Source organism: Anguilla anguilla, chromosome 4, assembly GCF_013347855.1.
Source record: "Anguilla anguilla isolate fAngAng1 chromosome 4, fAngAng1.pri, whole genome shotgun sequence".
Lineage (NCBI taxonomy): Eukaryota > Metazoa > Chordata > Actinopteri > Anguilliformes > Anguillidae > Anguilla > Anguilla anguilla.
This window is the reverse complement of record NC_049204.1, coordinates 49,510,574-49,535,321: the sequence shown is the minus strand read 5'-3', so window position 1 is coordinate 49,535,321 and position 24,748 is coordinate 49,510,574. Positions and strand designations below refer to the sequence as shown.

The 24,748-nt window shown below is 43.4% G+C and overlaps 1 protein-coding gene across 1 annotated transcript; it reads right to left on the bottom strand.

The window, feature by feature from the left end:
* Window positions 1-256: 256 nt before the first annotated feature.
* LOC118225875 (ras-related protein Rab-2A) lies at window positions 257-23,672 on the bottom strand. The gene is made up of 8 exons (XM_035414935.1): window positions 23,441-23,672; window positions 15,811-15,882; window positions 12,399-12,466; window positions 10,240-10,322; window positions 9,820-9,912; window positions 9,487-9,598; window positions 4,922-4,990; window positions 257-1,853 (listed from the first exon to the last, which is right to left on the bottom strand). Exons 1-8 carry the CDS (start codon window positions 23,484-23,486, stop codon window positions 1,758-1,760), a joined length of 639 nt encoding a protein of 212 aa, XP_035270826.1. The 5' UTR covers window positions 23,487-23,672; the 3' UTR covers window positions 257-1,757.
* Window positions 23,673-24,748: the final 1,076 nt, after the last annotated feature.

The following is a 24,748-nucleotide window of genomic DNA, read 5'->3' as shown; positions in this document are numbered from 1 at the left end:
CACAAAACTGATGGGAGCCAGGGCCAGGTACTCTCATTGTAAAAGCAGCTTTTTTTCTGCCCAAATCCTTATGCCCCAAAAACACTTTAAATTTACGTAAGAATTTTGACATTTTTGTAACTGTCCGGCATTGTGTAATGCACACTGAGATCTGTGTTATTGGGTCTACACGCAAAAAAGGCATCAAATGCTACTAATAATGTTCTAAATCACATCTTACATAGGAAGGGGGTTATTAAATAGTATACTACAGTCATGGTTTTGACAAAAGACCTGTACTTTAATCTCAATGTCAAGCATGATTAAATCAAACATTTTTCACTTAATTGACTTTACTGGCATGTCCTTACATCTGAATCCAAGGCAGAAGGGATTTTTATTTATACAGATGTCTGGATAATGAACACTGCACATGAGCTTGGGGATGAAGATTTACGTGGAGAAAATCATTAGAGATGGCTAATGAAATGGAAAAGAAAGTAGACAATATAGTTACCACTATCATTTCTTCCCCACAGCCAGAAAAGGAGTTCTCTAGATTGTTTAACCACAGGGATTATTATATTTTTATTGTATACATATATTTTTTTAATTTTTTACTGTCGTAACAATCATTTTAAGAAGAACCACCACAGCAAATAAGTTGAGGGTCACATAGATATTCCAGGTTTGGCCTTTTTTTATCACCCTTTTCACAATAGACAAGTTGTTCACCATATATCCATAAACAGAACACACCGTCAAATAAAGCAAATCTTTACACAACCACAAAGACATCTAAAGTTTAATATCGATCTGCACAAAAATTCTGTTGCAGATTAACCTGAAAAATAAATTTCGATAAGAAACAATGGTATATTATAATATATTATTCTAGCATGAATCTTTTGAGAGAGAAAAATGCATTAACGTTTCTTTTTGCTTCACCACTAAAAAATATCTGAATCTATTTTTTTAAGGCAAACAGCTGATCCATTTCAAGAGAGAGTGGGTGATCCATTTCTGGAGATGTGGTTATAGAGCACATAATTTGGCATTAAATTAGAAGGATATTGAGCCAATGTTGCTATACACTGAGCAGTTCAAGGTTACTGGAGAGAGAAGAAAACGGTAGATGGCAGGAAATGGTCTATAGGATTAAAAAGGTGTGTCAAAGCAGGTATAGCAATACTGTCGCAGTTCTTAGCACTAAATTGTACAGTATGGAGTTTCAGCAAATTCAGTAAAGTATCGTAACTTGGTCAAGATACACTATAGCAAGAAATCATAACTATATATACAAAAACATGAATGATAAATAGAGAATTAAAACGGACCTGCTCTTTTTCACTTCTTCACTTTGAAAATGGTGGGCTGACAGTCCTACATGTCTGTTACTGTTACTTCAAGTAACCAAAATAGCCTGGAACCTTGTCCACGCGAACTGATTAAAATACTTAGATGATATTGTAGTGCTTAATACAATACAGTTTTGAAGTCAAAAGGGCACACAGAAAAAAAACACAACTGACTTAAAAAAAAAAAAAAAAAAATCAATATGAACATGATCCTCAAAATCTTGTCATTTAGGTGAAAGTTAACCATCTCTGTTGGAGCCCAGAAAGACTTCAAAAGTTTAAGAGGGTTTGTGAAGGACTCTGCTTTTGCTCTTGACGGACAGCCATCTAGTAAATGAGTGGAAATGAGGGGTTGGGCTGGCGTGGGGAGGGTAAGAAAGGGTTAGTATGCCCAACCAGTCAAATAGAAATGCGTAGGCCTCAGCAGCAGCCTCCACCGGCCTGCTGTCCTCCCTGGCTTCCTGAAAGTGTTGCATTGGTGGCAGCGTGCTGAGGTCCTATTTTAATGCCATTCGCCTGGGGAAAAAAAAACAACTTATCACAACCAAAGTCTCCATTCACAAACACACACACACACACACATATATATGTATATATGTATATATATGTATATATGTATATATATATATATATATATATACAACATTTATTTTTATAAAATCTAATTTTTACTTTTACACATTTTGTTTTCAGAAGATTACTCATTGTTATGGAGCTGGGCTCCATGCTGCTTTTAGCTCAGCCCGAATGCCATGTTAACTTGCAAGAAAAAAAGAGAAAGAAAAAAGAAAGAAAAAAAAAAACGAAACAAATTGGACTGGTAATGTGGAGCAGATATATCTATGCCAAAAAGAGCAAAACTGAAAGAAATGAGAGGGTCAGGCCTAGTCTCTGCAGGCCTCAATAAATTTCCCTCTTTTGGAAAGAGCTGCAGAGGGGAAGGGCATAGGAGTGTTCCATGTCATCAATAATTTCAGCAATAACCCAAAGACATGGCAGCCTGCCAGGAACTCACACACACAGCGAGCGGCCCTTTCATTTATCAAACGCACGCATCTCTCTCAGCACATACTCCCTCAAGTGGGTTCCGGCTAAAATACAGCACTTCAAGAGAAGTAACACAGTAGTTACTGAAATTAAGCTCTTAAGGAAACTTTGCGTCACACTAAATCTCAGATTTATAGGGCTTGGCAGGGGTTGCAGCACACCAGTAGCCTTGGGGTTTTCTGGCATTGCCTCTATATTGACATCAGCTGATGCGGTTTTGACTTTGTGCCTTGACTTTTTTTTCCTCCCTCTCACCCTAATAAAAAGCATGCCCAATAGCTAAATGGGTCTCACCTCCTCGCAATAGGTAGTAACCTTACGACACGTTGTGGACAAGTTATGACTTGGCCTCTCGCCAGTGTAAAGGGGGCTGGCGGGTTTTCTTTCACGAACATGGGGCTAGACTGCACGCAGGCTTCTGTTTCCCCCCTCTCCATTCCGCTGGCTAGCCAGGCCATCACACAGAAATGCATAAGGAGCTTATTGACATTTTGACTGCGGATCCTTCACCAAATCACGTAACTAACCCCTCAAAATATCTCTTAAGACCTTCGGATCTTACTGTAGACTTATTTACCAATTTATCAATTAATGATCCTAAACTGCATGGTTTAATTTCCATGAAAAATCCAAGACTGATTTAGGAATAAATGTGCGCTGTATACATTAGCATGCGTAAACTGTCATGCGTAAAGACAGTCTTGCATACCCACGGCAGCAAACTGAAAGCCTTCATATCAAACTGCAAGGAATATCAAAGAGCCAAACGTGGCACGCTTTGTGGTTTTATTTCTGCCAGGAAGAACACGGCGTTATCGAACGCGCCGTGTTCCACACTTGGCAGAGACGCCAGCCCGAGAAGCTCGGGTCCAAGAAAAAAAAGCAGGTGCGAGCCGCAAAAGAACGGTCCCATATGTTTTCTGTGTTCTTAGAGGTTCAGGGGCAGAGCAGCTTCTGTACAGTTAGTAGTGTGACTGAGGCAATGCATTTAGCTTAACACCACTCAGTTACCATTCACCTTGTTATTTTTATATTTTTTCTAATGTAATGCAATTCATGTATGGGTTCTGTGAGGATTAGTCTGAGCAGAAAGTTAAACTTGCACAATTTATAAACTATAGATTTATAATAGACATATAAATTATCACATCAAAAAACCTTCACACACAACACGCTGTTATTGTACGTGCTTTTAAACATGGAAGCTGAACGCCTAAAAATTCTAAGCCACAATTGTTACGAAACTCTGGTCATCTCCCTTTTAAATGACACACAGCCTTGCCAGTCATTCTCATATTTCATCACTAAGGTTTTCTATACACTATCATGCACAACTAAACATAGCAACGAGGAAATGGAAAAGGTGCAACACCTAACTACAAGCCATGGACATCAAATATAATCAAAAGTGACAAAATAATAGTAAGAGTGGATAATTTATATGTACTTCTTCTAATAATTATGCCTAACACTTGCCCACATACAGCAATCCTAACAATAGAAAAACAACAAAATGGGCCTAAACGCGTGTGAAGGATCCCTGCAGAAAAGCACTGACTGATCTGTGTGTCCGAGGCTTCCTCCCTCTTCCGGTGCTGTCTGCTGGAGTTGCCATGTGACCGTGGGCAGACTATGCAAATTTCCTCTGCGTTATGAAATACCCACAGGTCTGGCCCTCTGCTGGTTACAATCTGGCCTCTGCTCTGGTCCAGCCACTGCTGACGGCTTTTCTACGGCCCTTAAAGGGACACTCCACCAAAAATTCCCCAAACACTTTCTCACCTTCGATACTGGTAAAGCTGGAGAGATGTTTCTAATGTCCTAATTTTTCATTAGAAAAGCCGACAAACATTTTCTTTATAGAAAATTAAGAGCATTGCAATAGATAATATATAATTAATTGGTGATTATACTCAGTGTAATTTTATTTTGGGGCTGCAGTAAATAAAATTATGCTTTGGATGTATAAGGCTACGTTTTTTCAGGTACAAAAACTGTATTGTATGACGTGGCCCTCATTTACATTTAACATTTTTCTCTGTTCTAGAGCTTGGAGGGCTTGGATCTACCCATCTATATGCAAATCCGCCATACAAAATTATACCTGTAATGTAGGGCATTACACATACAGAAATGGTAGTATTTTTCATTCCGCACTAATACCTTTGTCAGCGATTACCAAACTAAGAAAGAAAACATCTATTTGTTCCTTGTTTTTTCTAAAATAAGTACCTTAAAAGATCAAATATAATTTGAGGAAGAATTTGTAGTCTTATGAGTTATACGAGTACAAACGTTACGCTACCACAAATGCTTAGCCCATTATGGAAACATTTAGCGCTAGTCCTGTCATAATTGTAAATATAGGTGCTATATAGGAAGTCAGAGGTCTGTAAAGTTTGCTGTGAGCTTCTCTCAGCTGAAGAGGCAGCCAGAGCCGCTCGTACTGAAGCTGCCTGTAACTGCAGCCAGGGATGCAAATGAGGCGCTTCAACTGCTAACTGAAAGACCAGCTTCAGCTGCGCGGCAAAACGTACCTCGTTGTTTATATCAAAGACACCTTCCTGAATCTTCTCGTAGATCTCCTTGGCTGTGTTGATGAATGCCTAAAATGTAAAAAAAAAGAGAGAACCGTGATGTAATCGACTGAGCGACATACCCGTCACAATCTGCCCCAGATAGCACTCTGCTAATGACCTTAGCGACCAGCTGAAAGAGTGTAAACCTTTGCTCTTAAATTGAGAGGGGTGACGGGGGGCTGCTGCGGACGGCAGCGTGTGCAAGCGTACATCATAAGAGCTGAGTAAAGAGCAGGCCCAACGAGCCGAGAGCCGAGCTGTGCGGCAGAACGGACGGCAGCGTGTGCAAGCGTACATCATAAGAGCTGAGTAAAGAGCAGGCCCAATGAGCCGAGAGCCGAGCTGTGCGGCAGAAACGAACGGACGGCAACGTGTGCAACGATTCGCCGCAGAAAGGACCCGCTGGCGCGGAAACGAGCGGGATGGGACGGGCGGACGGCGGCGGACATCGGACTTGGCGGGAGACCGCGCGGAACGCCCGGGGACGCCCCCGCCTCCGCTGACCCGCTCGGCGCGGGCGAAGTTCTCATCCCCTCCGATTGAGAGTGCATAAAAAGCGCAGTTCATTAGCAGAAATAAATGGGGCTCCTTCTCCACCGTACCCTGGAAGCGTTTAACGGCTGAACTTGCCACCAGAGCTTTGTTTCCTAATTAACAGGACTGATATGTTTTCACCTATAAAGGCCTTACAGCTCCCCAGAGTAATCAATCTACTGCAGCTCAATTACTGCAGCGTGCCCGGTGAGCCGGCTGCGGAGGGGCCCTAAACGAGTGCGGCAGGCGCGGGGAGATATGAATATGCATAAACTCTAAGTGTGTGATCGAAACATCATACAGGGTCAGGAGAATTCACAGCAAACTAATGAGATGAATTAATCACAGAGGGTGTTTCGGGGCGCTTCCAGAAACGAACAGGTTTCCAAACACTCTCACATCTCGAGTACGGCAGCCTGGCTCACGGCCAACTGAGAATGGACTCTTCTTCTTCTTTTTTTTTAACTTGCGCTGCAATGTTAACACACACGCCCACCCGCTCGTACACACCCCCACACATACGCACGCAGGCACACAGTGCACATGCTCGCTCACTCACTAACTCACTCGCACGCACGCACACCACACACACACAGTACACATGCTCACCCGCTCACCCGCTCGCACACACTCCGCTCACACACTACACATGCTCACCCGCTCGCACACACTCCGCACACACACTACACATGCTCACCCGCTCGCACACACTCCACACACACACACTGCACATGTTCACTCACTCGCACACACTCCACACACACACACTGCACATGCTCACTCACTCGCACACACTCCACACATGCTCACTCACTCGCACACACTCCACACAGACTACACATGCTCACCCGCTCACACGCACTCCACACACACACACTACACATGCTCACCTGCTCACTTGGTCACACTCATGCATTTTCTCTCTGACACACACTCTCTCACACACACACATTCTCTCTTACACACTCACTCGGCACACATTCTCTGTTTCTGACACGTGCTCTCTCTTTCAAACACACAAACTCTCTTGCGCACACACACACATACACACTCTCTCTCTCTCACACACACGCACACACACACACACCTTCTCTCTCTCACACACACACACACACACGCACGCACCTTCTCTCTCTCACACACACACGCACAGCGACACATGGCCATATGCATGAATGCGTGGAAGAGGGATTCCCTAACGAAGAGCACACCTGTTCTCACAGAGGCGCGTGAGAGCGCTGCGTTAGCATTCCTGTGCGGGCGGCTCTGGGGAATTCCCACTCCCTCGCGCTGCGCGCGGCTGAACGGTCGGACTCTCCGCGCCGCCGCCGCGCGCTAGCCACGCCGACGCCCGCGTCACGGGGAAAACGACAGGCAGGCCGCGCCGCTATCGCTACGGCTACGCGCCGCGCCGGGGCCCTCCGGCGCCGCAGACAGGGCGTGGCTACCCGGGAACGGGCGGAGTCCCCCGACCCTTCCGGGCACATTCTCTCGCAGGCTCCCTGACCTTGAGCGGAGACGCGCGCGCGCCTTTCGCCGCGGCCAGGTCCGATTCATTAAGAGCGAGCGGCAAGAGGAAAAACAAACAGACCATCTGGCATAATGAGAGCCGGTAATCTACCTCTGGTGCTTTAGACGCTCCTCATCTCCCCCCGCAGATGGGGCCGGCCGATCGCGTGCCCGACGAGAAACGTCACCCCGCGACGCGCCGCAGGCTAGCTGAGCAGGGGGGGGTGTGCTCTGCGCTCTGCGCTAATTCACCTCACCTCAAGGCTACGGGTTGCTGGAGCGCAGTCTGGCTTTTGCCACAGCTGTGATACGGACGACTTGAATAATAATGCAGAAATCAATGACTGCGCTCCCACACCACTAAAATATATTCACAAAACATGCATGTTAAGACATAACATAAATCATTCACGCACTGGGCTGGGTATTTTATTTTTAAACTATTAAACCAGTCCGCTTTTGAGTGCGCCCTAAAGCTGCTTTATGTTACTTATTGCTGCCACCTGGTGGTAGACGACGATGCAGCTTTCAAATAATATCTTCAGCAGTCTTAGAACATTGACAAAGCAATTATATGCTCATAAGGAGTTGCTAAATCACACTGCAGAACTAAGAGATAATGAATTAGGAGATGAATTTAGCAGTCGCTTAATTAAAAATTCACTGAGCGCCGTTGCTCGATCAACCCAAAGTGTTTTCTTGTACATACACATTAATTAGAAATCTACTTGCTGAGGGCCATTGATTAAGGTAAGCATTAAACCTAGCCATATTTACACCTCGAAGCAAAACTTAAACAAGTTAAAGTCACAATGCAATAAGCTTCCCTTTCAGTCTGCTGCCTATTACTGACTTGTTACAGCACAAAGATTTAATATTTTTTTTTACTTTTTAACATAGCAGTTTTTTCCCCCTCTTTCTTTGATATTAGGAATACTCAATCTAAACGGCAAGCCACTGCCACCACTGCAGCATCTGAGCATTAACGTGAGACCGCCAGCGCTCCACTGCACCCAGCGGATCACCAGCTGTGTACAGCAGCCACTGAACCAGAGGACTGGGCAGCTGCAGTCAGGCACCCTCCCTCCCTGGGGCACACAACAGCCAACTGTGTGCTTCCCCACAAAGCAGCCCTGTAAGCCAGCCAGTGCATACAGTCCCAACTGCACCCGTATAAACTCCATATCTGAGCCGATTAACGTTGAGAACCTTGCTGTGCACATAGGCTTTGATTCGCAATTTAAATCTTCTAAAAAAAAAAAAAAAGGGCAATTATGGTCCTGTAAAAACGTGCATTAAAAGCAGTAATGAGGAGTTGTAATATCATTGCTGTTCCGTGTTGACATTTTGTTGACCTAATCCACGGACAAATTCAGCAGATCCCTGCGATTTCTGCCCTGATTCCCAAAGATTACCCAGCAGCCACCTCCACACGCTGTGGCAGGGAGGAACATGGTGCGCTTGCTTGCAGTTTCTGCAATCTGAGTCATCTAGGCTTAGAAACAGTCACGTTTCTATAACTGAAACATCAGTTTAATCCGCAAGCAGAATAAGCATCTTATATTGTTAATTGAAGCAAACTGAACCCAAAAGCAACATTACCACACATGCCACATACGGCACTGCAAGATTTTCAAACTGGTGGACCTGACAGACAGATAAAGGCCAGACTATAAAAGAAAGCACACCATTTGCTCAAAGCATAGACTATCTGGCACTTCAAGATTTGATACTTTCAGCTGATAGTTGTACTAAATTTGCTGAAATAAATAGTTAAGGCAGCACATATATGATGAGGTAAAATGCACATCTTCCACGTGTGAGGCTGGAATGAGACATGGACGTACAGTAATGACATTTCTAAACTCCTGCCGTCAACATTTGAATTTGCTCATCAAAATCAGTCATAAAGTAAATGGAACCAAGGGAAGATCCAGGAGCATTTCCCGCTTCAAATCAAAATTTCAAATCAAATCAAAACTGACTGCTGCATCAGATTTTTTTTTTTTTAAAGCATTGCTCTGGCCCAACCCTGCTGTCGTGAAGCTGTCGTGAATTTACAGGAACTCGCCTTGCCACCACTTCTTCGCAAGAATTTAGCTTCTTTTAGAGCAACTCAAGAAGTCCTTCAGTTAAGAGCAGTATTTACAGGAACGCCTGGTATTTTGCGAAAATAGCAGACAAACGAGCGATGTTACTTTCACTTGAAGCAAACCTACGCGTTTCACACTTTCAGATTTGACTCTGAGAATGACTGTGCCTGTGGTTATGGGATTTCTGCTACCAGTCATTCCTCACGACCGAGACAAAAGCTTTGTGGTGCACGGGCAGTTTTCATATCAACAGGTAACGAACAAAAAAAAAAAAAAAAAGCCCTGAGAAAGTACAACGACGTTCAGGATAAACAAGCGGTGACCTGATGTAACTCCTTCCCTCCATTTGCTCAGCAGTAATCGAGCAGGGCCCAGAAAGGCGGTTACCTCCTCCACGTTTGAAGCCGTCTTGGCGGACGTCTCCATGAAGATGAGACCGTGTTCTCTGGCGAAGGCCTCCCCTTCCTCTTTCTTCACCTCTCGCCGCGATTCCAAATCGCTGAAAGAGAAAAGGCCAGCGCGGGCCCCTCACGTGAGCTCCCCGTCCTCCCTTAGAAACAATTCAGCTCATCCGACAGAGTAAACGACAGCCATTTACATCTTACTGACATTCTGCAGCAGAAGGGAAAGACAGAATAACAGAGACCCAACAGGCAAAATGTAGGGGGCGGGGCTTCACAGCCAGGCCTTGGTCACAGCCAATGAGGAAGGACCGCTCACCTCTTGTTTCCGATCAGCATGATGACCATATTGGAGTTGGAATGTTGGCGCGCGTCTTCTAACCAGGTCGTCAAGTGGTTGAAGGTGTCCCTTCTGTTGGAGAGCCGAAAGGAAGCCACAAGAGCTCAGACACTCAAAAAGCTCTAACCTTTCACAGGGCACAGCGCAGAGGGCCATAAAGACGAGGCAGGCATGCACCAGACCATAAGCAAGTCCAAGAGAACATTTCCCTCAGGTTACTTACCGTCTGCTGGTCAATTATAAATTTACAATGACCCAATTACTTCAAATCAAATAACTGTTCACATTGAGCAAAAAGTATGAAAAAAGGCCACACACGATACCTATTTTAACCTTAAAAAAAAAAAGAAACAGGGGTGATAGTGCAGAGGTCAAGCTTCAGGAGGAACGCAGGCTTACCTTGTGATGTCATACACTAAGAGCGCTCCGGCCGCCCCTCTGTAGTAGGATCTGGTGATGGATCGGAAGGACTCCTGCCCGGCCTGAAAGACAGCGAACGGGGGCAGTGAGGCCCAGGGCGGCTCGGCCGAACCCTCCGGCCCTACGCCGCCGCCGCGGCCCTCCCTGCGGCCCTCCCCCCGGCCCACGCAGCTGGCGGGGCGGCATCCCGGTGGCGGCGGCGAGGGGCGGGCAGCGCGCGAGCGCCTCTGTTGTGCCCACTGTCACTCTCCCTCCACAAAAAAAGAGCTCTCAGCTCTCCCGGGCCATCCTTGACAACCCAATTTCGTGAATGGCCTCACAATGCGGGAATCATTACCGGCGCGCAGAATGGACTCCTAGCAACTGCACTCAGAGGAACCCCCTATGAAAGCCAGCGGCTACGCCGGCGCCCCGCGCCTCAATTGAATACCCTGCTCCCCGGGCAGCTGTTGACATTAGAATAAATAGAGCCCATTGTAAATAAATGATGAATGACACCAGCTGCCAGAGGAAAGGTTGCGGGGAGGCCAAGGATGCAAATTTAGAGGGTTACATCACTCCCCCGCTTCCCCCGCCACTCATCCACCGCTCGCTGGAGCAAACCACTCGAGTATGAATTTCAAATAATACAATTATTCCCGGTTAAAGACGTGTGGATCCTCTGCTGCTGTGCGAATGCGGAGTGGAGCTCCTAATGGAAGCCTCACACTAGTGCAAGCCTCACACTTGCGGCCAGCTGGCAAAAAGTGCAACGTGTTATGGGACTTAGAGGCATACTATGCAGGATTGTCAGCTTGAAAATATAATAAAATAACCATGCTCATATCCATGATGCACTGGCAATATGTACTACTCTGCCCGTATTTCTTCTTCTAAGATGTGTTCTGGACCTTTCTGGGCGTGACGGCCTTTTCTGGGTGGGGAGGGGTGGGTGTAGCTACAGTGCCTGAGAGGTGGAGTCAGGTTTCAGCAGAGTGTTTGTAGCTACCTAGCTGGATGGCGACAGCTATCAAAAAATGGATATAAAACAAAAATATCGAAATGGTTATAAAATAAAAAAATGGAGATGAACGGGTGGGGTCGGGGACGGAGGACAACTCACTTGATTGTAAACACAAGACCAAAGAAAGGCGAAAAATCCTGAATAGTATGTCTTTTAAGTGCAAAATAAAACGTAATTGACCTCTTTCAGATGCTTTGTCTGATTAAGTTTAGTACTAACAGATTTAGGCGAGCAATTGTAAAATAGCAATGAACAAAACTGCCAGAATACAGAGAAGTGAAACTAGACTGGGCCATTTTCAGAAAATGACATCATGGCACCGCTAAACAGGCTGTCAAAGCATTTACACATCTGCCTCTCTACGCTGAAAGCAATCTGTCAGTGATCACAGCTAAATGCGATTTAGAATGCATTTTTAAATGAGTGATAAAATATTGCTATATTTCAAGAGACACATAACTGCTCACCAAAAAATGCTAATTAAGTAACTGAATTATAAATAGTGTGATAGAAAATTCAGTTACAGAGTACAGGCAGTCAAAAACAGCACAGCAATCTGATAGAAAACTACTTTCTCTTCTGGCACGCTGTCTCCATCTATAGGCCAGTAAAATGTTTGCAACCATGAGGTGCCTCACAGAGAAGTTCAGGCTCTCTTCTGAGGACCTCATTGTAAACTTTAAACTGGCCACAGACAAGAACAGTCAAAGCTGACACCGTCGATGATGTCAGAGTGCACCTGGCCCTGCCCCTCCAGCAGAGGGCAGCAGTGCTGCCAGGTTTGGGCCCACGCCTAAGCCTTGGGGGACAGAGGAGCACAAGAGAAACCCAAGCCGGCCATCTCACAGGAGCACCAGAGCAGAGCGCGGCCAAGGCAGACCTCAGCCCCGCCCACATTCATCTCTCCCAGGAAATGGCCACGACACTTCCAAACACAAGCTGATGGATTTCTCTCTGCTCTCTGTTTATACGGGTATATCAAACAACACTTCATTCTGATCTATTAGACGTACGCCTTCAAGCGCGATCCTTAACACTCAGTCATGCCGAGTCCATTCAAAAGCAATGCTATGTAAACACACTGCGCTGAAGATCTTAGTTTATATTAGATTAATGAAAGCGTGGAAATACTTACCGTATCCCAGATTTGGAGTTTTATCTGTTTGCCGTCGATAGTGATCATTCGCGCCCCAAATTCTACACCTTTTGGAGAAAATAAAGACATTGTTGAACATTAGTAATGTTAATCAATGCGCATTATCTTGCGATCATACATCTTCTAGGTAAACAATTAGTGAAGATCCAGAAGAAGCACAACCTTTGGGTATTGATCTTTCTGGTGGTAATGTTTTATTAATTTCAGGAGCCTGCAACCTCAGCATGTATAATAAAGACATCCTTGATAGCAGAGAACCTCTGTATATTTAGAACTGTCTGGTGGCAGTTCCAAGAGCAGATACGCTGCTCTTCCACATGCCAGCACTACAGCACAGAGGCGATTGGCTTTCTCGATAACAAACCTTCATAAAGTGATTCATTGGCTCTGGCATGTCGAGTATGAGACATTGAACAGAACAACCTATTGTCTAGGGAAACACACGTATTTGCATTTCCTGTTTTATTTTAAGGAACCAATTAAGATTTAGGGGGAAGGATATAGTGTGTAGCACAAGCCGAACAGGCTGTCAATGCATGAAGCATTGAGGTCATCTGAGGATGATGTGGAAGGGTGCCGATTCTGATAAGTGAACCTCATCACAATCAGTGCAAGCTATTTTCAGACTGCCAAATTCTAAGAGCGAGAAAGAGTGGCCCATACAGACCACCAATAGCCCTGCATGCAAGAAAATATGGCAAACGCTGATTTCATAAGCTGAACTAAACACATGGGCTCACTTCATGCTTCACACAAACCGGGTGTTCCTTATTCTAACAAACTGTGATGTGAAGAGTGATATGGCTGCAATTACTTTGTTTCACACTTCAAGTATGTCAATGGCTTGCACTTCTGTAAAGAAACCAACACTCTGGCCAAAACACTTATTCTTTCAGTGTGTGCGATTTGAAATGTTTATGGAAATACATTGCATTTCCAAATGTATGTGGACACCTGACACATATATGTACTGGTCGAACATCTCATTCCAAAACCATGGGCATTAATACGGAGTTGGACCTCCCTTTGCCGCTGTAACAGTCTCCACTCTTCTGGGAAGCCTTTCCAGTAGATTCTGAAACATGGCTGCAGGGATTCGCTTCCATTCAGCCACAAGAGCATTAGTGAAGTCAGCTACTGATGTTGGGCGCTAAGGCCTGGCTCACAGTCGGCATTCCAGTTCATCCCAAAGGTGTTTGATGGGGTTGAGGTCATGGCTCTGAACACGTAAGTCAAGTGCTTCCCCACCAAACTCAGAAAACCATTTCTTTATGGACCCTGCTTTGTGCACAGGGGCACTGTCATGCTGAAACAGGAAAGGGCCTTGCCCAAACTGTTGCTATAAAGTTGCAAGCACACAATTCTTTGGAATGCCATTGTATGTTGTATCATTAAGATTTCCCTTCACTGGAACTGTTGGCAATATTCCGGCCAGTGTAGCCAGCCAGACTGCCAGATAGTGAAGTGTGATTCATCACTCCAGAGAATGAATTTCCACTACTCCAGAGTCCAACGGCGGTGTGATTTACACCACTCCAGCCGACGCTGGCATTGCCCAAGGTGATCTTAGGCTCATGAAGCTCTTCAGGTGATGCAACCGAGGACAGATGATTTTCACGCTACACGCTTCAGCACTTGGTGGTTCCGTGAGCTTGTTGTGTGGCCTACCGCTTCACGGCTGAGCTGTTTTTGCTCCTATACATTTCCACTTCACAATAACAACACTTAAAGTAGACTGGGGCAGCTCTAGCAGGGCAGAAATTTGACGAACTGACTTGTTGGAAAGCTTTGTGGCACCCTTTGACAGTGCTATGTTGAATGTGACAACCAATTCTACAGCCAATGTTTGTCTATGGGGACATGGCTGTATCCTGTATGCCTGATTTTATGCACCTGTTAGCAATGGGCGTGGCTGAAATAGCTGAAACCACTAATTATAAGGGGTGTCCAAATACTTCTGGAAGTGTAGTGTGTATATTGGCCTTATAACTTGCTCAGTGTCTTTCAGTGAAATATCATCAGGCCAGGCGGTGTCTTTCTGGAATTTTCTCTTTTCTCTACTTGTTAAAATGAAAACACTGAAAGAAGACATCAGGCGCTCAGAGTTTGTTGGAAGTGCAGGCCAGAGACATGCCTACAGTCAGCCTGGGGCTCCCGCACCCGAGGTGGATAAAGTAAACCTTTTCAGCTCAGTGCCAATTTTTTTGATAGGTTGTACAATGAGACAGTAATCCATTAATCACTGAGCTCCTGGCTCACCAGCACTCCTGTAGAGATTAAACTAGCAATGTGCAGCAGTCTTTGCACATGTAGCCTAACATTATCTCATTTACAACCACATTATCACATGGAAATCCAGGAGCAGCCTTCCTGGAAATCTCAAAACCAATGCAGAAGCAATTATAATAATAATTAAAAAAAAAAAACATTTACAGAGATGGTGAACACACAGCAATGAAGACTGATGCTGATTGAATGGTTAATTAATGATGAGGGACGAATACCACATCAAACTGAAAACTCACCTTTTCAAAATACTAAAATCTCAGCCCAACAAACCCAGAACTGAGAATTCAATCTACTGTCATCAATAAAGCTACATTTGACACTACTCTCAAATTAATTTGCTAATAAAAGAATCCGGGTATATCGTCAGTCTCCCCCTTGCACCTACAACAGCGTATAACGTCATGTTTTTAGGCTGATGTAACAACTACTTCTATTGGTTCAGACTTCAGACACAGAACCAATGTCTCTGCTATTTCTATGAACACTTCTATAACACTAGACAGGGCTTTCCGCTTAAATGTGTTTGCTTAAATATAATCGCCCAAATGTAAATGTGCAAGATTCTGAATATACAGTTAAATATTTTTTTTAACTATGATTTCACTGAATATTCAAAAACAACAATATTAACATGCAAGAGGGTTTAACGTGGCATTCTGTTAAATGTGCACTTCACTGGATATCTAGGTTAATTGAAAATACATATCGCATGTCCACACAAACCTGTGATGCTCTCTGTCTCGTATACAAAAACAGGCCCAAGTGCACAGGTTCAGTTTCAGCAGTGAACTGAACTGACATGGAACTGTGTTAACATATTAGAAATACACACACATCTTTAACTGAGAAGAGAAGGGAGGTAAACTACATACACTGAAAAAGTCCTTGGCCAACTGTATATCCATATGGACATCTGTAAGAGTGTCACATCATGCATCTGTACTTCTGCACCATTTGTGCATTTTCAAAGGAAATGTGTCGTACCAGATGCTGCACACTTGACACACGATTCTAATTAGCGGGTAGAAAGATCAAGAACAAATGACTCTATTCAACCGAGCCACTTATGAAACAGACCAGAACATTAAAAAAAACAACTTACCAATGGTGAGGTCATGCACGGGCTGAAACCTCTTATCTGTGAACTGTAACAATAAACATGACTTCCCCACTCCTGCAAAACAAAAGCAAGACATTCATGAGACGTTACCCAGCGTTTATGCCCCACAGATAATGCAATTAAAAGCCATGCGTCAGCATCTCCAGTGGAATAAAATACTGCAACATGAACAAAGACTTCCTCTCACTATAAAATATTGTCTAGGGCTGGATTTCTTCTGAACTACTAGAGGTCTTTATTCAAGAAGGCCCGTCTTTCTGAGCCAACTCAAATTGTGCCTACCCTTCCATGACTTCACAATATGAATCAGACTATCCAAACAGCAACAACCACACCAAAAATGTTTAGCTTCCTGTCGTGCAAACACAGAGACTTCCTCATGGATCACAGTTGGAGGGAGTCCAACTTTTTAAACATTTTTAACAGCTCCCCCTTCCAAATCAGTGCTGCTGAAGACCTCACATCTCCATCAGTGATAGTAAATGTAAAATTTGCATATGTTGCAATTAATAGCCACAGATTAAACAGCAATCTTTAACATCCTGTAAAATGTGACCTTCTGATTATGTGCATGCATATATTCATGTTTCAGATGATTAACAATATTGGGCACTCGATGTAGGAGAGGTTTTAATCAATTTGGCGATAATCAAACGAATCAAACGTAACCTGCATATCATCTAAGATGTCACTGAATATTCCGTGCCCGCTGAATCATTGTGAAGTGCATTAGCCGCCGTTAATAAACATTCATTAACATTACTGTCATACGGAACACATAGCTCAAAAAGCAAGTGATTTGTCTCATTATCCCACAGGATGATGAGCTGAACACTCTGCCCATTTATGCACTGGCTGTTTGGAAGCACCATGTCTGTCGGTCAAATCAATAAGCCTCTGTTTGTGGGAGACAAGAAGGATATGTTTAATAATACAGGAAAGGAGAAGTGAAGTCAAGGGTTTTTGTTTTTGCACTGACAATAAAGCCAGGTTTAAGGGTTTGACATAATCTGCCATAAAGTTAGAAATAAATAGGATCTGTCTTGTTTGCTTCCCTACAGTGATGTATGGCCCTGCTCTCCAATACCGTCAGCCATGGTATTTAACAGTAATACAAAACCGCTGCCAAAAAAAAAAAATGCAACTGCTTTATTTTGCAGCATGAATACCCAGATCCCAGGCTACATGCAAACCCGCTAAATCATAAGATATGGCAAGCAAACAGGGTACAGCAGCGGCTCAACCATTTCACTGATGTACTGGAATATTGGACGAACAGAAATCACCAGAGAATCACATAGCAAGACTACAGAAATAACATAACATTAACATAACAAAAATATTTTTGTCTATTTTGCTTTAGGCACGAGTGAAACACATTTATGTTTCCGATGGGAACAGCCTTAGCTACACGTGGGTGCTGGCATGGCCGCTCGTGTGGAACAGACGCTAAGACTGAAACATGGTTATTCCAACGGCCACAGCTTTACCAGTCCAGCCCTTACATTATTACAAACCTCTGCACATCTCATCCGTATGCAACTCACAAGCGACGGAAGTGGTTCCACAGAAAATTGTGATTTAACATGACAATAACACATTGTAACAGTAATGAATGGCTAATGCCAGCTTTGTTTTCTCTGCCTTGGTTTCCCAAAAGCCAAGCATTCAACCTACTACTTAACCCATTTTTATTCATAGTTTACATTGGGGTATATTACTCCTTTATAGACGATAATAAACTGCAAGAATGCAGTTAGAATATGTAAATCTGACATTAAAATGTCAGGGGGAAACCAAAGAGACTTCACGAAAAGCACAACATTCATTACAGCAATCAAACCGCATACAAACAGCGGCATTAACTCACACAGAAGAACTATGCCCATTACCCAATATTTTTCTAATGAACGATATCTTGAAGTAAAAAGGAACAGTGAGAAATGGATGCAAAAAACAAGCTAATCTGTAAGTAGCAGTCAGTAAGTGCTGATGAACCTGTTGAAATGACTTCAAAGTTCTTGTGTATACTGCTTGGTGCACCTGAAAGCAAAAGGAAACCCCAAGAAGACTATTCGGATCTGGACGGCTCCTGCAGAACAAGAACACTGCGAGTAATCACGCTGCTCTAATGAAAACTGCAAAGAGGTCACGGCAGCAGGATTGGAAACTTCAGTTTCCACCGGCGCGCTTGCGCACAGCCCAGGAGTTCGCAGATTGAACCGGGATGCAAGGCCTGATTGAAAATGCCTCAGTTGAGAAAACAAAGTGGACGCGCGTGCCCAGATGAGCCCGATCGAGCGCTAGGCGTATCCGTTCCGCTGCGTAGCGCACAGAGCTCACGCACAGGCCGCGGCGCAAAGCCTGGAGGCACAGAGCTAACGCACGAGAGCTGCCCTGGGGGGTCAGCTCCATCACACGTACCCCAGGCCTACTCCACCGCAAGGGAAACAGGAACCACTGGCAAACTAATGGATAGTTCTATGGTCCGGCTTTGCGAAAATGGCACAAAACAATTTTCCTGTTGCTAATCTAGCAAAAAAATAAATAAAGAAATAAAGAAATAAATACAATGCTGCAGTAACACAAGGGAGACATGCTACAAATGAACAGGCTAAGGCCTCTTGCTGTGATTTTCAAAATGAGAAACCTCCCTAGCAATCTCAATTCTCCAAAATTCTTTATTTATATTCATGTTACGTTCCTGCAACACTTATGCCACTTGTTTTTGGCCGTTTGTTTGAAATTCATTTATTACCAAAGTTAGGTCACTTTGTATTCATTTTACTTTACATTTCTTATTTGTAAGAATTCCAGTTTCTTGCTGCAAAGTATTTTGTGAATTATCATTACAATTTGAGTATTAAACTTATAGTAGGTCCTCCTAGCAGCGAAGGTCGGTAATACTGGTAACAAAGGTGTTTTAGAGGGAAGTAGCACCGGTGTCACTACAGGCATTTAGCAGATGCTCGTATCCAGAGAAACTTACACAACTATTTACATAGAATTTACATAGCATCCAGTTATACAGATAGATATACACTGAAGGAACGCAGGTTTACTATCTTGCTCAAGGGTAAAACGGCTGTGTCCTACCCGGGAATCAAACCTGTGACCTTACAGGACCAGTTCCTTACCCATTATACTGCATGCCGCCACAACAGTAACACTGTGACAAACCTAAGGGACGTAAAACATTCACTATGAGGCCAGCAGCACACCAAGCCTATGACTCTGATAGGGGTGACTGCTGGGACCTCGTTAGCCCATATAATGAGGGAACTGTACACGCCCTTTTCAGCCAAGGGTCCGCACGCAGACCTCTGGAGACGTGCTGGGAATCTCTTAGTCAAATGGAGATGCTGAGTAAACATGAAGTACCAAGGACATGCATATTAGGGGTGGAGGAGTAGGATTCCTTGCACTGTAGCGGGAAGTAAACAGAGACACAGGGATGCCTGTGCTGTGGTTACCCAATTGCTCTATCAAAACACTAAATGACTCTGCATTTGTATCGTAATAAACATATTCAAATAAAAGCCTCTGGGTTAATGGCTGGACAGAGAAGCTAGACTTGAGCGAGGGAAAACCCCACGTTATACAACATGAAGCAAAACAATCAGAATCAAGCATAAGTGTTCTACGGGTTACGGATTCTAATTATAGTTTAATTAGAGGCTAATTCGCAGAAATTACACTAGTCTTCATCTGCTATTCAAAAATGAATGGATGGGCCAACCTTGAACTTAATTTAACATCAATCTTGCTTTTCTGGAGGTACAGCTGTTCTAGCACAGACTGCATAGGAAGTCCCGTTGTGACTGCGCTGTTAATGTCCTTCATCCATCTGGAACCATCCCGAAACGCTCATCCCATTCGACTGGCAGCCCACTGTGTCCGCAGTCATCAGCTTGCCCAGTTAGCAGTCCATGAATCACGCAGAACCGTTGCCCTTATCCAGTCAGCAGACTGCGCGCCGCAGCGAAGCGCAGCGCTAGGACACCGAAAGACACGGCAGCGTTTCACTGGCAGTCACATGCGGACTGGCCAGTTGGGCAACACCTTGTCATAGATACCCACGAGATGTTGCAATGAGGGCTCAAATGTGTTTACTCGCGCACTCAAAACTGCGAGCGTGTGCCGAGATGTCAAATGACACCTGATGTCATGCTCATTTTTAATTTCGTAAACAAAAAATAAAAACCTTTTAATACAGATACTTTTAAAATACTTTTAAAAAACCTGATACAATTACTCTAGTTTGCTTTTTTGAGTTTAGCGGCATTAAGATAACAAAAACAAAGTTACTTTTTTATTCCAATTTTAAACCAAGAGAATTTTATGCATGTTTATCCAAACTTTCCACCTAGGCTTTTCACTTGGAAAATATTAAGGAGGAATATTAAAACTGGACACCACTAGATGGAAACATTTTTCCTTGTCCATCTTCTTTTTATCTGACATTTTATGCAATGTCATTTATTTCTGCTCTACTCAAGGAAATCTTCCTCTGCGTTGATAAATTAGATGGCCTTACTTTAAAATAAGTTTTAAAACTTTCCATACAAGAATACAATGCTAAATATATAGCCTATCTTATTTTAATCATACGACATGCAATTAATTTACCTTAAGTTAAACCATGTAAATACAACCTAAATGCACAAAATGCAACTCCTTGGACTAATAAAATTGCAGCAGTCATAAAAATGACCATTTAAAACTCCCGACATGTAACCAACCTGGCTCTAACTAAACACCTTGCTGTTATGGACGATACTAAAAGACCCATTAAATGAAAATGCAGGGACACAACTGTAACCATAGCACAAGTTACTGCATCTACAGTGTGGTGAGAAATGTTCCTCCTTTCCAACAGAAGAAAAAGAAGAGAATTGGGAGCATGCAAAGAGCAAACGGGCTGAGAGGTAAGGACAAGCCAACAGAAACTTCCAGCTGGCCTCAAAGAGAGGAAAGAGCACTGTCCGCATAGACACTACTGCAGACGCTGGACGTGCCAAACGGTCCTGTTCTGTAGCTGGGACAGAGCGCAAATATGAAACTGGTTTTGTTTTGCCTTGGGCCATGCGGCAGCAGCTGTTTACAAATGATGCCGTAGAACCAATAAGACCACTCCTATGGGATAAAACTACGATGTGTCCAAGTGTGGATGGCTCATTAATTCAGAGAGAGTAAATCACCATGTTATACTGTGTGAGGCAGAACAGGCCACTGAACTTACTCAGGGGCATATTCACATGGGTAAATAAAAGTTAAAAAAATAAATAAAACATAATGTACCAAGAGACTGAATACACAACTTTACAATGTCAGAGATGGAACGGGTAACAAGGTGGACTGTTACACTACTTAAAAACATATAATAAAACAAAACAGCTGCACATCCCTATCAGGTAGGGTACAGTGCATACTGGATACTGCAGCTCCCATAACAGAGAAAGGCCACAGATATTTATTTTAAAATTATGAAAAACAGTTGACCTTGACGTTTTTTTTTCTTCTCGTTTCATTTAAAATAAGAATGGTCACAGAGAGCAATTCCATCCAACCATGATGGCTGATTAGGACAGTGTGTAAAAAAAGCAGGATTTCAGATACTCACTGTCACAATTACATTTCATTTCATGTACATTTCAATAAGTATTCCCCAAAGAAAGAAACTGTGATTAGCAAGAAAAGCAGCAGTATAAATGTGACTGGGGCCCTCCTCATGAACAGTTATTCTCCAACTCAATTAAACCAATAAAACTCCTGAGTATAACAGTAAGTACTGTTGCCAGATCTCAAGGGCAGTACTGGCTCCAAACAACAGACATTATGATGTTCCCTTTCTACTGAGTGCCACAGAAAGCCAAGCTACACTTCTCCACAACACTAAGTTCATTTTTATAGGAACCCCTGACAGACAAGCCTTTCTGTCGGCTTGGCTTTCCACATAATGAAGAAATGTGCTGGCATTCCAGCCAGGGATTCCACAGGATTCTTGCATGTCGGACCTCAGTCCTGATGGCAGAACTGCAGGTGCTATCGTTAAACACAACACAACAATGCACCACATTTATCAAGGCTATAGGCTACACCCGGTCTTTTCTTTTTTTAAGAATGAGATGGGTCAGGCAACTCCACCCAAAAAGCCCTGCCGAGTGCAAAATTAAAATGTTAAAAAGTGTGCAACATTTATTGTAAAATAATGCTTCCTCATAAAAGTCGGATTTTGTATGAAAAAAAACTAACGTCCGTGCACAAATGCAAAATGTACAAAAGCCTACGTTTAGGTTCATTCATGACTTGAGTTTTAAAACTACGATTTGAGTTCAATGTAAATAGCATGCAAAAACATGCTTGATGTCTGAAGTTGTCACCACTGCTGTACTCAATGTGACTAAGTGAACCAGTTCTGTAGATGGAAACTGCATTCTTAGAACATGTGTTCTACGACTTTGTGCTGTTTTACCATAAGAATGTGATGACTAGTTGGCTACGTTGGGGCCCGGGTCACAACCGGGCAAGGAAAATGAAAGGAAATACAATAGTATTTATACTGTTTAGCGCTTCACGTTCGATGATAACGGAACGGATGACAATGCAGCTATCTATTTTGATAGCTAATTTTCTTCTGGTTGCACGTTAGGAAAAATATGCTGCTAAAGCTCTAGGTTTTTGAAATACAGATTCTGGATTTCAGAAGCACAAACGGAACCCCAGGGGAAAATAACGCTACAGCATCAAAGCCCGATTTATATTAGCTAACAGCTAGCTAAGGAGGTCCACATGCTTTCCCTACCCAGAAAACTAGTTAGATATAGCTATGCTATCTGTAATTTACCAAACGTTGCTTAGCTACGTTAAATTACTGTGAGTAATCCAACACACACCGCGGTAGTGCGAGCATCACACTATTACCGTTATCACTGTCACTAATAGGCCTACAGATAAGCTATCGAATTTAGCTTCATGAACATTCGCTACCCACCGATGGCAACGCAACCAAACAGGGCTAAAGTGCTAACTAGACGAACCAGATAATTTACAGAATCACTGTTAAGGCCTTATCAGAAATTCTATTGCGTGTGCTAGCTAGATTAGCTGAATATTTAGCTACCTAGCCAGCTAACTTCAGCTAGCGTTAGGAGAACTGAAAATCTGCCTCAAAGGCCTGCCATATCATATAGGCAGTCAGTTATCCCAGGAACCATTTCAAAGTGCTTTCTGTCGTAATTTAGTAGCTAGCCAATTAGCCAGAAGCTGTAAATCCAATTGACATTTCTCACAGTCTGTACAGCGGAAATACGGAGCATGACGGGTTGTGGTGGGACTGCTGACAACACCTGCGTAATGCCAAATTGCTCAACCTTACGTAGCAGTAATTGTTTTTGTGACTATAACCTGACAAACATAACGTTATAGGCATTCCTTGCATCACAGTACCCCGTATGAATCAAGTCAACGACAAACGTTACGGCAATAATAACTACTAAGCAACTGTCTAGTGAGCAATCTCGCTAACAAGCCCAAGTCATGTAGCCAGATTGCTAACTGACTAGCAAGCAGTATGCCTCTTTTCTCTTGACACATCGACACAGTGCCTTACCCGTATCCCCAATAATGATGTACTTGAAGAGGTACGCATACGCCATGGCAGCTGGACACCTGGTTTTGCCTTTGTACTGTAACTCTCTTTCCCCTGCAAACCTAGGAATGAAAATAGTCTATATTCCTAATAGATATAGGCTCTGAAAGCCCCTAATTCAGTGTCCGACGGTAAGGAACAATAAAACCCTCTGAGTCCGGCTGCCTACGTCATACGTTCCGCCTTCGCCACGCACGCAAAACCAGAGCACGATTCCTTCCCTGTACCGTTCTGACAGAACAGAGAACCCGTATGTTCAGTGGTTCACGAACGTTCATTGTTTTAGAACCACGACCGCAAAAGACCGCGTCCATGCTGACTCTCTCCAACGAAAAAAGCAAGAAAACGGTCCTTTTTGTAGTCAACATCTAGCTAGGCCACTATGAGTTAAGCTAAATGAAGATACTAGGTTAATATTAGGCAGGCTACTTAATGTCAATACACTGTTTTAACTTGGTTTGACGTGGTTCTGGCTTTGAATGTGTAGCGTGATCACACTGGCATTCAGCTGAAGCACTGCTAAGGACCTGCCATTGACCTTAATTTTGATTTTCATAATTTTCTTTGACTAATTTATTGCATATGCCAATCTCCTTATGTATGCACTTTCTGTTCTGAGGTTCATGGTAAAATGTTATTAGTTCATTTTCTATGGTTGTTCAATTACCTGCTTAATTCTATGATTTCATTGGCCATGTATGCAGTGATGTAGTGATTAGATAAAAATAATTTTTATGTACACGTTTTTTTTTCACATAAAAAATCTCGTAAAATTGAAATTGGGTTATCATTACATTACATTACATTACAGGCATTTAGCAGACACTCTTATCCAGAGCGACGTACAACAAGTGCATCAGTTCAAGGTGCAGAGGTGCAGAAAAAGCACACTAGAGTGAAGTAAAGATCATAGTTCCAGAAGTGACCACATAGATCAGGACTCCAACCCTGTAGGGCAGTGGTTCTTAACCTTGTTGGAGGCACCGAACCCCACCAGTTTCATATGCTCATTCACCGAACCCTTCTTTAGTAAAAAAACTAACTAACTGCAGACTAGACTGAGGGGTGGACCTCTGCGGCGGAGGCTCCACCGAACCCCTGAGACCGACTCACCGAACCCCTAGGGTTCGACCGAACCCAGGTTAAGAACCACTGCTGTAGGGTAACGTGTTCAGCAAACAAACAAACAATCCTGCCAAGTACAAAACTAGCACTGAAATCACATTTGCCTAATCAGAATCAGACAAAAAGAATCCTGCCAAATACAAA

What these genes read in the sequence shown, in the direction of transcription:
- LOC118225875 (XM_035414935.1), bottom strand. Translation starts at nt 23,486, where the DNA reads ATGGCGTATGCGTACCTCTTCAAGTACATCATTATTGGGGATACGG. An exon ending in CGGCTTCAAACGTGGAGGAG is followed by an intron (nt 4,991 to 9,486) that starts GTAACCGCCTTT and finishes TTTACATTTTAG; the next exon opens with GCATTCATCAACACAGCCAA. An exon ending in TCTTTGATATAAACAACGAG is followed by an intron (nt 1,854 to 4,921) that starts GTACGTTTTGCC and finishes TTTTTTCCCCAG; the next exon opens with GCGAATGGCATTAAAATAGG.